This window comes from Acanthochromis polyacanthus, chromosome 13, assembly GCF_021347895.1.
Source record: "Acanthochromis polyacanthus isolate Apoly-LR-REF ecotype Palm Island chromosome 13, KAUST_Apoly_ChrSc, whole genome shotgun sequence".
Taxonomy (NCBI): Eukaryota; Metazoa; Chordata; class Actinopteri; family Pomacentridae; genus Acanthochromis; species Acanthochromis polyacanthus.
Window position 1 is genome coordinate 3,182,274 of NC_067125.1, and position 16,411 is coordinate 3,198,684.

At 36.9% G+C, this 16,411-nt stretch overlaps 2 protein-coding genes across 2 annotated transcripts in view; one reads left to right on the top strand and one right to left on the bottom strand.

The window, feature by feature from the left end:
- Positions 1–938: 938 nt before the first annotated feature.
- Positions 939–11,128, bottom strand: LOC110972347 (cytochrome c oxidase subunit 7A2, mitochondrial). Its single transcript, XM_022222739.2, has 4 exons — positions 10,969–11,128; positions 5,059–5,145; positions 1,253–1,337; positions 939–1,142 (listed from the first exon to the last, which is right to left on the bottom strand). The coding sequence occupies exons 1-4, from the start codon at positions 10,981–10,983 to the stop codon at positions 1,084–1,086; spliced, it is 246 nt and encodes an 81-aa protein (XP_022078431.1). The 5' UTR covers positions 10,984–11,128; the 3' UTR covers positions 939–1,083.
- Positions 11,129–11,343: 215 nt separating this feature from the next.
- The window catches only part of rnaset2l (ribonuclease T2, like), a 36,560-nt gene continuing 31,492 nt past the window's right edge, over positions 11,344–16,411 (top strand). Inside the window, exons 1-2 of the mRNA XM_051958025.1 lie at positions 11,344–11,490; positions 13,153–13,341. Of these exons, the coding sequence (XP_051813985.1) occupies positions 13,159–13,341 (183 nt within the window). The 5' untranslated portion in view covers positions 11,344–11,490; positions 13,153–13,158. The remainder of the gene's footprint in view (positions 11,491–13,152; positions 13,342–16,411) is intronic.

The following is a 16,411-nucleotide window of genomic DNA, read 5'->3' on the forward strand; positions in this document are numbered from 1 at the left end:
TGTCTGACACCATTACATCATTTATTCTGTTATTAATAATGTCGGAATTCCTGATGCTTTCCTACAAAGATCAATAGTTGAGCAGATCCACCTGGAGTTGTGCCAAATCCCTTCTGCTGTCTCACTGCCCAAACAATCAGAGCCTTTATTTACCACAAGGCATCCCATCAGAACAGTTCTTCATACTCTTTACATCCATCCATTCTCTATACACCGCTTTATCCTCACTAGGGTCATGGGGGGTGCTGGAGTCTATCCCAGCTGACTTGGTGAAGGCAGGGGACACCCTGGACAGGTCACCAGTCTGTCACAGGGCTACATATACAGACACACAATCACACCTACGGACAATTTAGAGTAACCAATTAACCTCAGCATATTTTTGGACTGTGGGAGGAAGCCGGAGTACCCGGAGAAAACCCACGCATGCACAGGGAGAACATGCAAACTCCATGCAGAAAGATCCCAGGCCGGGATTTGAACCGGGGATCTTCTTGCTGAAAGGCAACAGTGCTAACCACTACTCCACTCTACAGCCTCTACTCTTTACACTTCAGCAAATACATGTTTACCCAAGGTACCCCCTCCTGTCCTGACATGACCTCGCCTGACACACTGTTACAGCCGGCTAAAACCAGTTTTAGTCAGTCGGTCGCTCTTCTACATTAATCAGATTGATCTTCTCACATTATGCTACTGTGTCTAGAGCTGATCCATCTTGCTGTGATGCAGTTTTAATTCTTCTCTACTGCTGTGTTGCAATTTAATTCCAACATTTTCAACATTAGCTTATTACTTTTAGTTTCTCACCAAACATCCATCACCTCCGCTATCAACCAACAATCCTCTGATCTGAGTCGGCGCCAGTCTGTAAAAAAGAAATTCCTCAGAACTGGACTATTCATTTTCATTCCCCAGAAACCACAGAGAAAAACATGAAAACTCTGGAGAAGTTTAATCTTTTACAGTTTTTTTTTTACATCTCTGATATGAAACAAGGACAGATGTTGATAAAATCAAACATGAGAGTTAGACTGAGTCGAGCTCTCCGTGAAATAGACCGAGACGACCTCTTCTTGGCCACTACGCCTTCTTCTGAGGCATGGAGGCGACGAGCAGCCAGTACAGAGAGTAGCAGGTTCCTGCAGAGAAAACAAACTTTTTAAAAATCCTTAGTCATTAGCTTGATTTAGCAGTGATGCGATGCAGCTGCACACTACAGAAGAACAACACCAGTTAACTGTCAGATTACCTCCGATGGTTAGCGTCATGGTTGCCCTGTACAGCAGGACGTCACCGGTTCCTCCCTTGATGTGGACCGGCAGCCCGTTGTCGGCCTGTAACCATAGCAACAACACGGTTAAAACGATAATGTGTGAATGTGTTGGTATTACGAGGCTGTTTTTCATCTGCAGTCACAAATGTTACTGAAGGTTCTGTCAGACATGCGTCCATTCTGTTTGCTATCTGTAATTATACATTATGCCTGACATGGAGACAGGATCATGATTGGTTAGAATCCAAAAAAAAAATGCCCCTCTCAAAGCAAGAAAAAAATATTTCAAAGAACTTTTACCTTGAAATAAGAGACCAAATCTGCCAATAGAACAAGTGAAAATGGCTTGGTAAGATTTCTTGAGTTAAGATATGATATTTAGAATATTACACACGTGGACAAAATTGTTGGTACCCCTCAGTTAAAGAAGGAAAAACCCACAATTCTCACTGAAATCACTTGAGACTCACAAAAGTAACAATAAATAAAAATTTATTGAAAATTAAATAATCAAAATCAGCCATCACTTTTGAATTGTTGATTAACATAATTATTTAAAAAAACAAACTAATGAAATAGGGCTGGACAAAAATGATGGTACCCATAACTTAATATTTTGTTGCACAACCTTTTGAGGCAATCACTGCAATTAAACGATTTCTGTATTTGTCAATGAGCGTTCTGCAGCTGTCAACAGGTATTTTGGCCCACTCCTCATGAGCAAACAGCTCCAGTTGTCTCAGGTTTGATGGGTGTCTTCTCCAAATGGCATGTTTCAGCTCCTTCCACATATGTTCAATGGGATTCAGATCTGGGCTCATAGAAGGCCACTTTAGAATAGTCCAACGCTTTTCTCTCAGCCATTCTTGGGTGTTTTTGGCTGTGTGTTTTGGATCGTTGTCCTGTTGGAAGACCCATGACCTGCGACTGAGACCAAGCTTTCTGACACTAGGCAGCACATTTCTCTCCAGAATGCCTTGATAGTCTTCAGATTTCATCGTACCTTGCACACTTTCAAGACACCCTGTGCCAGATGCAGCAAAGCAGCCCCAAAACATTACTGAGCCTCCTCCATGTTTCACCGTAGGGACAGTGTTCTTTTCTTCGTATGCTTGGTTTTTGAGTCTATGAACATAGAGTTGATGTGCCTTACCAAAAAGCTCCAGTTTGGTCTCATCTGTCCAAAGGACATTCTCCCAGAAGCTTTGTGGCTTGTCAACATGCATTTTTGCAAATTCCAGTCTGGCTTTTTTATGAGTTTTTTTCAGCAGTGGTGTCCTCCTTGGTCGTCTCCCATGAAGTCCACTTTGGCTCAAACAACGACGAATGGTGCGATCTGACACTGATGTACCTTGGCCTTGGAGTTCACCTTTAATTTCTTTGGAGGTTGCTCTGGGCTCTTTGGATACAATTCCAACGATCCGTCTCTTCAATTTGTCATCAATTTTCCTCTTGCGGCCACGTCCAGGGAGGTTGGCTACTGTCCCGTGGGTCTTGAACTTCTGAATAATATGAGCCACTGTTGTCACAGGAACTTCAAGCTGTTTAGAGATGGTCTTATAGCCTTTACCTTTAAGATGTTTGTCTATCATTTTTTCTCGGATGTCCTGGGACAATTCTCTCCTTCGCTTTCTGTTGTCCATGTTCAGTGTGGTACACACCTTTTCACCAAACAGCAGGGTGACTACTTGTCTCCCTTTAAATAGGCAGACTGACTGATTATGAGTTTGGAAACACCTGTGATGTCAATTAAATGACACACCTGAGTTAATCATGTCACTCTGGTCAAATAGTTTTCAATCTTTTATAGAGGTACCATCATTTTTGTCCAGGCCTGTTTCATTAGTTTGTTTTTTTAAATAATTATGTTAATCAACAATTCAAAAGTGATGGCTGTTTTTGATTATTTAATTTTCAATAAATTTTTATTTATTGTTACTTTTGTGAGTTTCAAGTGATTTCAGTGAGAATTGTGGGTTTTTCCTTCTTTAACTGAGGGGTACCAACAATTTTGTCCACGTGTGTAAGATCTTAAAATTAGCAGGGAAAACGTATTTTAAGCTCTGTTTTACCAGGATTGTTATCTTATGTGTCTGAAAATACGCCAGACCTGCTAAAAAAAAAAGCAGTTTTTCATTCAAAAATAGATTTTTGCTTTCATGTAACCTCCTAATTTGAGATGTTTTAATCTTCCTGCTGTGTTTATTTATGGGCACCAAAAAATATTGTTGCCTTGTCTGAAAAAAATCCAAAAAATTCAGCAAAGAAAGTTCCCTATATTTATTTTAAAAAATTGCAAAAACTTCAGGAAGAAAATTCCTTAAAGGTTTCCCTTAAAAGTTTTATTTTAAAAAAAATCCCCAAATTCAGCAAGAAATAAATATTTTTAAAAATTTAAAAAATCTAAAAATTGTAAATATTTTCAAAAAGTGAATAAAAGTCTTCCAAAGAAAAATCCTAAAAATATCTAAAGCGATTCCATATATATCAGTAAAAGTTCTAACATTTTCTTTAAGAACATTCAGGGGAAAAAATCAACCAAAATCTGTGAATTTCGCTGGATTTTGGTTAATTTTTTTCCCCCACCAAAAATGTTCAAAAAATTTCCCCCAAAATTTTGAAAATGTGGAAGTTTTCGCAGTGAAAACATATTTTTTCCACATTTTTAAACTTTAAAATGGGTCAGTTTTGACCTGCAGGACAATTTCAAGACTGTTTGGCTTAACAAGATATTTAAGATGCGTTGTCTTAAAACAAGTCCCGCCTTCTGCTGAAATGTCACTTGTTAAGTGAATTTATCTTAAATCAAGTGGGATGAGACGTTTTGACTAAAAATAAGAAAAATGGACTTGGTAAGATTTTGAGTTTTTGCAGTGTACCGGCTAGTCATAGAGTCCTTGTTTAGTTTTTCGCTTCCAGTTGTTTAGAGACTATTTCCTCTAAGTTTATTAAATACGAGGAAATACCGAAAACGATCAGTCCAAGTCAGGATCCAACGGCAATCTATAAAGTCCTAGTTGAGTTTGTCGTTTAGGACTATTTCCTCTGAGTTTATTAAAAACCTGCAGCAGGATCCGTATGAGCACAAACAGCAGCAGCTTCATTAAATACTTATAATTATAAATGATCCCTGACATGGAGACAGGCTGGATCAGGATCTAAAAGCAGGTCATACAGGTATTTTACAGTTTGTTAATTATTAATTAGATTATCAGCACATATGGACAACATTTTCAGTGGGTAATACAGTCCACTGCTGGATTTTTGAATACTTTGATAAGCTGCTGTTAGCTTATTAGTTTTTTGTCTGTTATTATTGAATTATTATGTGTAACCTTGTGCGAATAATAAATATCCACACGGGTGTACAGACTGATGAGGCAGCAATGCTTTCACGTCTGAAAAGGGCTAAACATTTGAAGTTATTAACTGGCACAGCACATTAATAAACAATTATCAAAATACACTATTATTTACAAAAACAAATGTGCTGTATTTCCAGATCATAAAATACAATGTTAATATTAATGCAAGCATGGGCTAAATAAGACGACACTTGGACGGTAAAACCAATCCACCAGACAATGTACGTGTGCTGTTATTGAAGCTCAGTTTCATTTTCCAGACTGGATTTGATGGTGCTGTTGTTGGATTAGATTCCACCGTTTTAGTCTGAAATGTTCTTAATGTTTTCTGTTCGGACCTCCAAAAGTATTTAGACAAGCTCCTTTCTAAGTTAACTGGAAACATCAACAAGCCACTCCTGTTGGAAGATGTGTTACCTGGAAGAATTTCTGGGCTTCGGGGACTTTGTTCCTCAGCTGTCTGGCAGAGCTGCTGAAGGCTCGGCTGGCCAGAAGTGGAACTTTCTGGAAATTCAAACAAACACAACATGGAAGCTGGCTTTGGAAGACAGAGGAGAGCAAAGGAAAGGCAGCAGATTAAAACCCCCAAACTCCCACACAGCCTCCGAGTCCACCGTTATCTACACGGACAGAATCCCATCTATGAGGTCGTTCTACATCCCTTCACTACAAGGGTTGAGCAACATTTAGTGACCGTCACATCCTGTCTGAAGGTGAACTTAACGTTTCTGTGACATTTGTTGACAATCCAAGTTCACGTTTCTGTTTTAATTACGTTTGAATATTTTTCTAAACCAATAATTGACAACGTGATCAATCAATCTAAAACAAAAGAGCTCTGGTTGGAGGTCATTAAACCCCAGAAAAGTCTTTGTCATGGTGCTCCTTTACTAACTAAAACCCCACAATGCTCTCTTGCATGAACTGCCTGTTAAATGGTAATAAGCTCCACCTGGTGGAACAACCAGGTACTACTGTTAATCTACACACTGCAGAAACTCTAAGTCTGACCAAGTCTATTTGTCTTATTTTTAGTCAAAACGTCTCGTCCCATTTGATTTAAGATAAATCACTTAAGCGACATTTCAGCAAGATGGAGGGACTTGTTTTATGACAATTCATCTTAAATAAGTCAAACTATCTTGAAATGATCTTGTTTTGAGTTGAATTTTAACAGAAAACTCAAAATAAGTTTAACGCTCGTGTCGTCCTGCGGATCAAATTGACCGGGTTTAAAATTTGAAAATGTGGGAAAAAAATATCTTCACAGTGTAACTTTTGAGGTCCACATTCTCAACATTTTTGGGAAGTCTTTGAACATTTTTTTGGGGGAGGAAAAAAAGAAATGTTAAAAATGTTTCTTAAGAACATTCACAAAAAAAAAATCAACCAAAGTCCAGCAAAATTGGCTGGACTTTGGTTGATTTTTATGTGAATGTTCTTAAAGAAAATATTAAAAGTTTCACTGATATGGAATCACTTTAGATATTTTTAGGATTTTTTTGTAAGAGTTTTACTCATTTTTGGAAAATATTTATAAGAATTTTCTTGCCAAATTTGGGGGACGTTTTAAAAATGAAGCCTTTCAGGGAATTTTTTGAGGAATTATTGGAATGTTCTTCCTGAAGGTTTTGCAGATTTTCAGAAATTTGGGGATTTTTCTGCTGAATTTTTTTCAGACAAGGAAATATTTTTTGGTGCCCATAAATGAAGATGGCAGGAGAGGTATTATTTTAAGTTTTTTTCAACATATTTTAAGTCATTCTGGACATTTTGCATCTTTTTCAACATATTTTGAGTAAGTTTCTTCCTGTTTTTGGATGAATTCGACTAATGACTAACAAGTTTTGCATAGCATCGAAGTTTTGTGTTATTTTGGAGACATTCTGTGTCTATTTTGATGAACTGAGTCGTTTATTTTACTAGTTTTAAGTCATTTTAGATCAATTTTAGCTTGGGTTTAAGTTGAGTTGAACACATTCTGAGTGATTTTGAAATAAAGTTTTTATCTTGTCTTGAGAGGAGCATTTTTTGCAGTGCAATACACAATCTGACATGCACGACCTTCTTCTTCCTTGTATTTTTAATCTCTCTGTCATTTTATGTCTTCTTTATGTTGTTTTTGTCAGATTAAGTGTCCTATTTGTTTTGTTTTGTCTCGTGTTTTACCATTTTCTGCCTTGAACGCTGGTATCCATTAACCGTCACAGAAGTCTTTGTCATGGTGCCAACTGCTAGCTAAACCAGGTACTACAGTAGAGCTAATCTACAATGGGTTGAACCCAGTCTGTAGGCACCAAAGACAGACAGACTGAGATAGAACCCAAGATTTATTTAACAGAAACTGATCACAGACTGAACTAATTAAGGCGACCAAACTCCATACAGAACACAACGAACTAAACTAGGAATCAAACAGAGCACAAAAATAACAAAGGATGATAAAGTAAACAGGCCACTACATGGGCTAGAAGTTAAACTAAGAAAAATGGCACGACTCAGAACTTAAAAGTCCAAACAAGGGGAGCAGCAGACCAGAGCCAAAGTAGGGTGTCTGAACAGGAGTCAGCAGCAACAATCACTACGTTTATATGCCATTAATATTCGAGTTAAGGTCAATATTCCGGTTTCTGAAACATTTGGAATAACCCGTTTACATGCCTAAACAGACAGAGTTACTCCTGTTTACATGATCAGTGTAATCAATTGAGATATTCCCATCCAAACCAGGACGCACAGACAACGTCATAATGCAAATTGCGTCATTTCCGTTTCTTCTTCCTGTCGCGAGCCAGACGCGGCATACAAGTAGTTGGCGTACTCAAAAGACCAAGATTCCTCTGAGATATTCGGGTTAGAAAAGGAGCAACCCAGGGGTCTTATTCGAGTTTTTAAAAACCCGAATATGAGCATATTCGGGTTTTTGTGGGTGTTTACATGGCCGTACACAACCGGGTTATTGCTAATATTCTGGTTATGAAAGGGTTTTTGACTGCATATAAACGTAGTCAGTGAACCTGCAGACTGGAGGGGTGAGCCAGGCTTTACTTGCCACTGATTGCTGATCAGCTCCAGCTGTGGTCCTCTGCTGGACTATGATTGATGCCGCTCACAGTGGTCCAAGGACCGCTCAGGGAGTTTGTGTGTTTGCTCATGAAAAGTTAGAGGGAACATTGGCTCTGACTGTTTACTGGTGTAAAAATAGCTCTGTCAGACCTGTAAGTTGTAATGTTTTGACATTAAAACCTGAGAAAGAGGAAGGATTCTCAGGATCATATTGTTTGCTTTCAGGCTGCTGCTGATGGAACGATTCCAGCTGTAGTTTCAGCTCTTCACATGTTCATGCCGTTTCCTGAGTTTGGCAGCGTTATTTTCATTATTTTCATATCTAAATGCTTGTCAGCTGCACCCAGTTCAGTCTGGGGGTGCTTGTACATCAGCAGCCCAGGGGCCTCATTTATAAAGCTTGATACGCACAAAACAGGGCTAGAAAGTAGCGTACGCCACTTTCTACGCAAAGGTTGTGATTTATAAAAACAAACTTGGCGTGAGAATGTGCGCACCGGTGCTCCAACTTTGATGCTTGCTTAAGCACATTTTGGAGACAGAGGGAACGGCAGTGCCGGAGGGTGAAGTGGTGAATTGAAACCAGATTGATCTCAAACCTTTATTGTTATCACATATTAGACTTGTAGAGCCGGATAATCATAAACCCTCATTGTTGTAGATGTTCATATAGTGCGCCATTCGGCCTACAACTGTATTTGCAGAACTATGTTCATATACCAAACTTACATCTTCAAATGATACAGAGCGGTGAGCGGCACTGATTGATTACTAATTTGGAAAAGGCCTGTGACAATCAGTCCAATCGCTGATCAAGCGGATAAATAGCGGGTGACAGCTGTGCGTAATGTGGCACAATGGATGCGCTGGCATTGCTGGAAGATCACGTTAAGAATGGAGAGAGATTTTAGGGCTAACAGGGATTTCCTGGACGATGACTGGCTAATAAGCCGATTCAGATTCCCTAGAGCAGTGCTCTTGGATCTTTGTGCTGAACTGGGCCGTCTTAGACAGACCCCCCCGCCCAAACCACGCCATCCCGGTACAGACACAGGAGCTGACGACTCGGGGGTTTCTGGCGACACCGGCTCCTTCCAGCGTTAAGTGGCTGACAGGTCTGTGTTTTATATGAAGAATATACGAGGTTACATTTGTTGTCTAAATCCTATCTGGGTCTGATATACAGTTAAATGATGTCCTTTAGGTCTGGGATATCACAACCATCCCTCAATAATGCCAGCTGTTTGGATGACATTATAAACATGACCAGTCAGTACATCAGGTTTCCTTACACTGTGGGTGAACAGGCCAACATTAAAATTTGGAGTTTTTTTCACATATTTGAAGTCTTTTCCAACATATTTGGAGTCCCTTTCATCATGTTTTCAGTCTTTCTTGACATATCCTGAATCTTTTTTTTGGCATATTTGGAGCCTTTTTCAATGTATTTTCAGTCTTTTTCTGACATATATGAAGTTATTTCCGACATGTATGGAGTCTTTTTTTGAGGTAATTTTTCACATTTTGAGTCTTTTCTGACATATACTTTCAAATAATTTATCAAAACTAGTTTCAAGTCATTTTGGATGAATTTTGAGTAATTTTGATATAGTTTTTTTTTTTTTTTTTTTTTTTTTTACTATTTTCAAGTCATTTTGAGCAAATTGTGAATCACTCGAGTTCAACATTTTGTAAAAATAAAATGTCAAAGAATTTGTGGTCATTTTAACTGTATTTCTAATTTAGTTTATGATTTATGGCGCTAATTCGATGATTGTAAAGACACAAGTCTTTTTTGATCTATGAGTCTTTTTCGACATATTTTGAGACTTTTTTTTAACCTATTTTGACTCATTTTTGAAATTTTAAGTCTTTTTTTCAACATATTTTAAGTAATTTTCTTGCTGTTTTCAAGTAATTCTGTACAAATTTGAGTCCTTAAAGACAAGTTTTGAGTTGCAATGGAGTTTTGTGTTACTGTGAACATAGTTTGAGTTTTGTTTTTTTTTTGACACATTTGAGCCTTTCTTAACTTATTTTAAACATATATCGAGTCATTTTGGACATTTTGCATATTTTTCGACATATTTAGAGTCCTTTTCAACATATCAGTGATTTTGGACATATCTTGAATCTTTTTCAACATATTTTAAGTAATTTTCTTCCTGTTTTCAAGTAATTTTGGCTGCTGGATGTACTTTTGAGTCTTTTTGAACACATTTTTTTGACATATTGAGCCACTTTTTTTTTTTTACTACATTCATATAACATTTGGAAAATATTTTAATCCTCACAGAGGTTTTGAAGTTCTGTTTGTTTTTTTTTAACCATTCAGCAGCAGCAGTGTCCTGTCGCTTTAAGAAAAGCTGCAGGACTTTTTGACGGCAGACCAAGGTCAGACAGGGGGGCTGGGGGCGGGACCAACACCACCCAGAGCCAATCACAGCCTCTGAATCCCATACTGGAGCCAATCGGAGAGGAGGAAGCACTTCTGGTGTCTGCGAGGTGAACTACGTCCAGCCGCCTGCTGCTGTCAAACTTCAACTCAACTCGTTGTGTTTGTGTTCGAGCATGAAGTTCAAAATATGGGACAATTAGGAACTTTGTGGGACTTTAAACCACTAAAACACAAAAGTTAAGGAGGTTAAACGTGAATTTAAGGAGCAAAATTTTCACAGGGAACCACAAATTTGATTGAGGATGAATATTGTTGTAAACATAAGATTGTGTTTCTAGACAGTGAAACGTGACACTGAGGGTTCAAGTTCAGTGAAAATCGACACAATTTTACTCAAAAAGTACATAAAATTGTTAGTTCAGTATGAATTAAAAAGCTGCTGTGGTTGTAAACACACTGGGTACCTTATTAAAATGCTTTATCCATGTATATTTGATCATTTATGTGTCATATAGGAGTGGTATTTTGCTTCATTTTTTAACACGGTACAGAGGATAAGTCATAAACCTGCTGCAGAAAGCGTCTCAGTGGACTTTGTTTAGTCAACATGTGAAGATTAAGAAGGCGGAAGAAGCAAAAGCAGCAGTAAAACAGTGTGCAAATCCTCCATAACAGGCAGAAAATCCTTCAAAAAGTGGTACATTTGAGTGTAATGCAGCAGCAGCAGAGTGTTAATGAGACACAAAGGTCAGGCCTGGTCAGCTGCTGTCGCTACCTCTGCTCTGTCCTCACTGCAAGCTGCACATAAAGACCAGAAACACAGAAACAAGGAGTGAAGAAAGAGGAGGAATAGTTGTATTTACCAGGAGGTGGTTCATGTCGATCAGCTCGGTTCACCCTCACAAGGACAAACACCAGACTGGTTCAGACGGTATCAGAGTTCCTGAAGTGAAGCCAAACTACGATCAGCTGCAGAGACCAAATGTCAGCAGGAAACACTGCGACACTGCTGCTGTAAAACACCTTCACACAGAGAATAAAACACCCCTATGTGTTATAAATGTACCGCGTATGAGACATTACATCTGTGTGTCACTTGTTTTAGGGGTGTTATTTATATTTAGATGCATTAAATGTGATGTTCTTGTTTGTTTAGATAAGACAAAAACATTTAAAAGAACATATATCAGAGAACCAGCAGCAGGAGTTTCCAGTGAAAGCAGAAGTGTGCAGAACACCTGTCAGGTGGAGGGAAGTAGAAACTTCCTCCAAACTCTGTTCACACAAACTGCAGAGGAAAAATGAAACTTCCACTTCGTGTTTTTTGAGCTGTGGGTCGGAGCAAAGCTTCAGCAGCAGCTCAGAGCAGCAGCTGCAGCCGTCTGGTGAGTTTTATTTACGCTCCGTCTCTAACAGGAATGCAAAGCGACTTAAAGTAAAACACTTTTGGAGAGAAAACACGACGACCGGAGTCAGAGGAAAGTCTTTATCCAGAGGAGCTGTAACAGCTCAGAGTCACAGATTTACTGCAGATATTTCAGTTTCTAACACACTATTGGATGTACTTTTATCTATAAATCAAAAATGATTAAAATATATCTGGAATTATGTGATTAAATCTCTGTACTTTCTGTCAGCAAATCCATTCAATGATTTGTTGGCTTTTGCTCATATTTGGTCTATTTTTAGAGGATCATTGTATTTTTAAAAAATGTTTTATCGGCTTTTAAATTTTTTCTTTTCAGTTTTGTGTTTTTCTGCTTTTTATCCATTTTTAATGTTTTATCTTTGTTTGTTTTTTTGAGATTTACTCTTTCTTTAAAGCTAGTCTTTTTAAAAAGACTTTCTGTTCATTAATGGTCTTTTTAACGATTAACAATGTCTTTAATGTTTTGTTGTATTTTAAAAAATGTTTTATTGCTTTTTTAAATGTCTTTTTTTCAATTTTGTTATTTTTTGATTTATTATCCATTTTTATTGTTTTGTCTTTTTTTAAGTTTAACTCTTTTTAAAAAATATTTATTGTCTTTTTTTCTGTTTTTTAATATTTTTTATAATGTTTTAATGACTATTTTCAAAAAAAAATTACTCCCCTTCTGAATATTTTATTTAATTTTTTTTCTTTTGTCTTATTTTCATTTTTAATATATTATTGTCTTTATTTTTATTTTAAAAATTGTTTTGTTGTATTTTCTATTTTTAACGTTTTGTTGTATTTTTAAAAATGTTTTATTTCCATTCAAATGTTTCTTAAATTTTTGTCTTTTAATGTTTTATTCTTTTTTAATCCTTTATTAATTTTGTCTTTTGAAAACAGTTTTCCTGTTTATTCATGTTTTTCTACAGGGTTTTATTGACATTTTGAAAATGTTTTGATTACCATTTTAAATGTTTTTCTTATTTAAATGGCTTTTATCCCTTTTTGTTTATTGTCTGTTTTTGTGTATTGTCTTTTTTAAAGAAAATATTCAAAATATTTAGATTTTCAACAATATTTTATTGTCCTGTTTAGATATTTTTATATTTTGCTTTATTGTCTATTTTACATATATTGTCTTTTTTTTTTTTTTAAAGACAATAATATATGTAAAATAGACAATAAAATATTTGGAAGAAGATAATACATTAAAACTAAAAAAACATTTCAGCAGGGCAATAGAATATATATTTTAAATAAACCATTTGGAAACACTTTTTAAAAGACAATAATACATATAACAATAGAAAGTAAACTTTTTAAAAAAACAAAATCTTGTTTAATCCTTTAATGGTTTTTATCATATTTCTCTTTTAATTTTTCTATGTTTTATTCTTTGTTATTGTCTTGCTTTATGTTGTGTCTGTTTGTTTTTTGTTTATTTTTTGTAATATTTTGTAGCTGCGGTTTTAAAAGAAAAAACTAAATATAGAAACAATAATAGAAAGAAACTAAATAAAAGTTCTGCATTTAAAAAGAACATTTCATTAAACGTACACAAACACCAGCTTCATGCAGCTGAAGTATCAGTGTGTACCTGATCAATAATCGGTGTGATTGATCGCTGCAGGTGGAGATGTGCTGCTCGGTGCTGCCCCCACTGGTCGCTCTGCTGCTGCTGCAGCTGGTCCACGTCTCAGACGGACACCGGGAGGACTACAAATATGGCCGCCAACACTCGGAGCAGCCCGGCAAAGAACATTACTGCAGCTGGAAGTGTGTCCTGTTTACGCTGCAGTGGCCCGGAGGCTTCTGCCAGGTGATCTCCATTTATAAGAGCTAAAACGGGGCGTGTAAAGGGAAAGAAATGGTAAAAACAAAAGAAAAAAAGCAAGTATGGAAGAAGGAAAGATAAAGAAAGAGAAGGAAGGAAAGATTTTGAAAGGAAGCAAAAAAGGAGGTAGGAAAGGAGGCGAAAAGATGTAAACAATTAGGTAGGAAAGGAGACGTAAGGAAGTAATTAAGGAGGAAGGAAAGAAGATGTAAGGAAGTGAATGAGGACGTATGAAAGAGGACATAAGGAAGTAAATAAGGAGGAAGGAAAGAAGACGAAAGGACATAAACAAGGAGGAAGGAAAGAAAACATAAGGAAGTAAATGAGGAGCCCAGAAAGAAGATGTAAGGAAGCAGAAAAAGGAGGAAGCAAAGAGGATGTAAGGAAGTAAAAAAAGAAGAAGGAAAGAGGATGTAAGGAAGTAAACAAGGACGTAGGAAATAGGATGTAAGGAAGTAAACAAGGACGTAGGAAAGAGGATGTAAGGAAGTAAACAAGGACTTAGGAAAGAGGATGTAAGGAAGTAAACAAGGACGTAGGAAAGAGGATGTAAGGAAGTAAACAAGGACGTAGGAAAGAGGATGTAAGGAAATAAACAAGGACGTAGGAAAGAGGACATGAGGACAAACAGACAAACAGACGGACAAACGTGCGCCGATCATCACATAACTCTGCCGTGTTCATTTACGGAGTTAAAATAATCCTAAAAATCTCAGACTTAAAGCGCTGGTTTAACAAACAGCACAAATCCCTTCCAATCATGTTCAAAATACAGTTTTAATTAGAACGTCATTGAAGCATGTTAGGGTGGATTTTGACGCGACTGGGCAAGTTGCCCCATACTTTTCGCAAGCTGAGCTGCTAAGCTGCCTGCCTGGCTAAATACTGGAACTATGTGGAAAATTCATTTCTCCATCACTCACATGTATGAAATGACAAATGAAAACAGACCTCAGGTTGAAAAAAACCGACGTTCCCCTTTAAACTATGACTTTTTTTGTCCATTTTCAGACGACATACTAAACTGGGACGTTTTTTGTCCATTTTCTGACGACATACTCAACTATGTTGTTTTTTGTCTATTTTCGGACGACATACTAAACCATGGCGTTTTTTGTACATTTTTGAACGACATATTATCCAGTGACATTTTTTGTCGATTTTCCGACGACATACTAAACTATGACGTTTTCTGTCCATTTTCCGACGACATACTAAACTATGACGGTTTTTGTACATTTTTGAACGACTTACTAAACTATGACATTTTTTGTCGATTTTCCGATGACATACTCAACTATGTTGTTTTTTGTTCATTTTCCGATGACATACTAAACTATGACGTTTTCTGTCCATTTTCGGATGACATACTAAACTATGACATTTTTTGTCGATTTTCCGACGACATACTCAACTATGTTGTTTTTTGTTCATTTTCCGATGACATACTAAACTATGACGTTTTCTGTCCATTTTCGGATGACATACTAAACTATGACATTTTTTGTCGATTTTCCGACGACATACTCAACTATGTTGTTTTTTGTTCATTTTCCGATGACATACTAAACTATGACGTCTTTTGTCCATTTTCCGACGACATACTAAACTATGACGTTTTCTGTCCATTTTCGGATGACATACTAAACTGAGACGTTTTTTGTCCATATTCCGATGACATACTAAACTATGACTTTTTACGTCCATTTTCGAACGAAAAAGACGTTTTTTGTCCATTTTCCGACGACATACTAAATTATGACTTTTTTTTCCATTTTGGGACGACATACTAAACTATGATGTTTTTGTCCATTTTCGGACGACATACTAAACTATGACGTTTCTTGTGTGTTTTTGGACGACATGCTGGAGGAGATGGGCTTTAAGGACACAGACCCTGACAGCAAGCCCTTCAGTCTGCAGGAGACATACGAAGCTAAGAGGCTATGATGTTTTCTGTCCATTATCGGACGACATACTAAACTGTGACTTTTTTTGTCCATTTTCAGACGACATACTGAACTATGACATTTTTTGTCCATTTTCAGACGACATACTAAACTATGATGTTTTTTGTCCATTTTCTGATGACATATTAAACTATGACGTTTCTTGTCCATTTTTGGAAGACATACTAAACGATGACGTTTCTTGTGTATTTTTGGACGACATACTAAACTATGACGTTTTTGGCCATTTTCAGATGACATACTAAACTATGACGTTTTTGGCCATTTTCAGATGACATACTAAACTATGACGTCTTTTGTCCATTTTTGGACAACATACTAAACTATGACATTTTTTGTCTATTTTCGGAAGACATACGAAATTATCATGTTTTTGTCCATTTTCGGATGACATACTAAACTGAGACTTTTTTTGTCCATATTCCAATGACATACTAAACTATGACTTTTTACGTCCATTTTTGAACGAAAAAGACGTTTTTTGTCCATTTTCCGACGACATACTAAATTATGACTTTTTTTTCCCATTTTGAGACGACATACTAAACTATGATGTTTTTGTCCATTTTCGGACGACATACTAAACTATGACGTTTCTTGTGTATTTTTGGACGACATGCTGGAGGAGATGGGCTTTAAGGACACAGACCCTGACAGCAAGCCCTTCAGTCTGCAGGAGACATACGAAGCTAAGAGGCTTTGATGTTTTCTGTCCATTTTCAGATGACATACTAAACTGGGACGTTTTTTGTCCATTTTCGGATGACATACTTAACCATGACGTTTTTTGTACATTTTTGAACGACATATTATCCAATGACATTTTTTGTCCATTTTCCGACGACATACTAAACTATGACGTTTTCTGTCCATTTTCCGACGACATACTAAACTCCATTTTCAAATGAAAAACATGTTTTTTGTCCATTTTTCAATGACATACTAAATTATTACGGTTTTTTTGTCCATTTTTGGACGACATACTAAACTATGACGTTTTGTCCGTTGTTGGACGACATAGTAAACTATCACATTTTGTGCCCACTTTCCGCCGACATACTGAACTATGACGTTTTTGTCCATTT

Excerpts from the sequence above, each read along its gene's own strand:
- LOC110972347 (XM_022222739.2), bottom strand. Across the intron at positions 1,338-5,058 it reads AAGCCCAGAAATTCTTCCAG|GCCGACAACGGGCTGCCGGT; the intron begins GTAACACATCTT and ends CTATGGTTACAG. Across the intron at positions 1,143-1,252 it reads CATGACGCTAACCATCGGAG|GAACCTGCTACTCTCTGTAC; the intron begins GTAATCTGACAG and ends TTTTCTCTGCAG.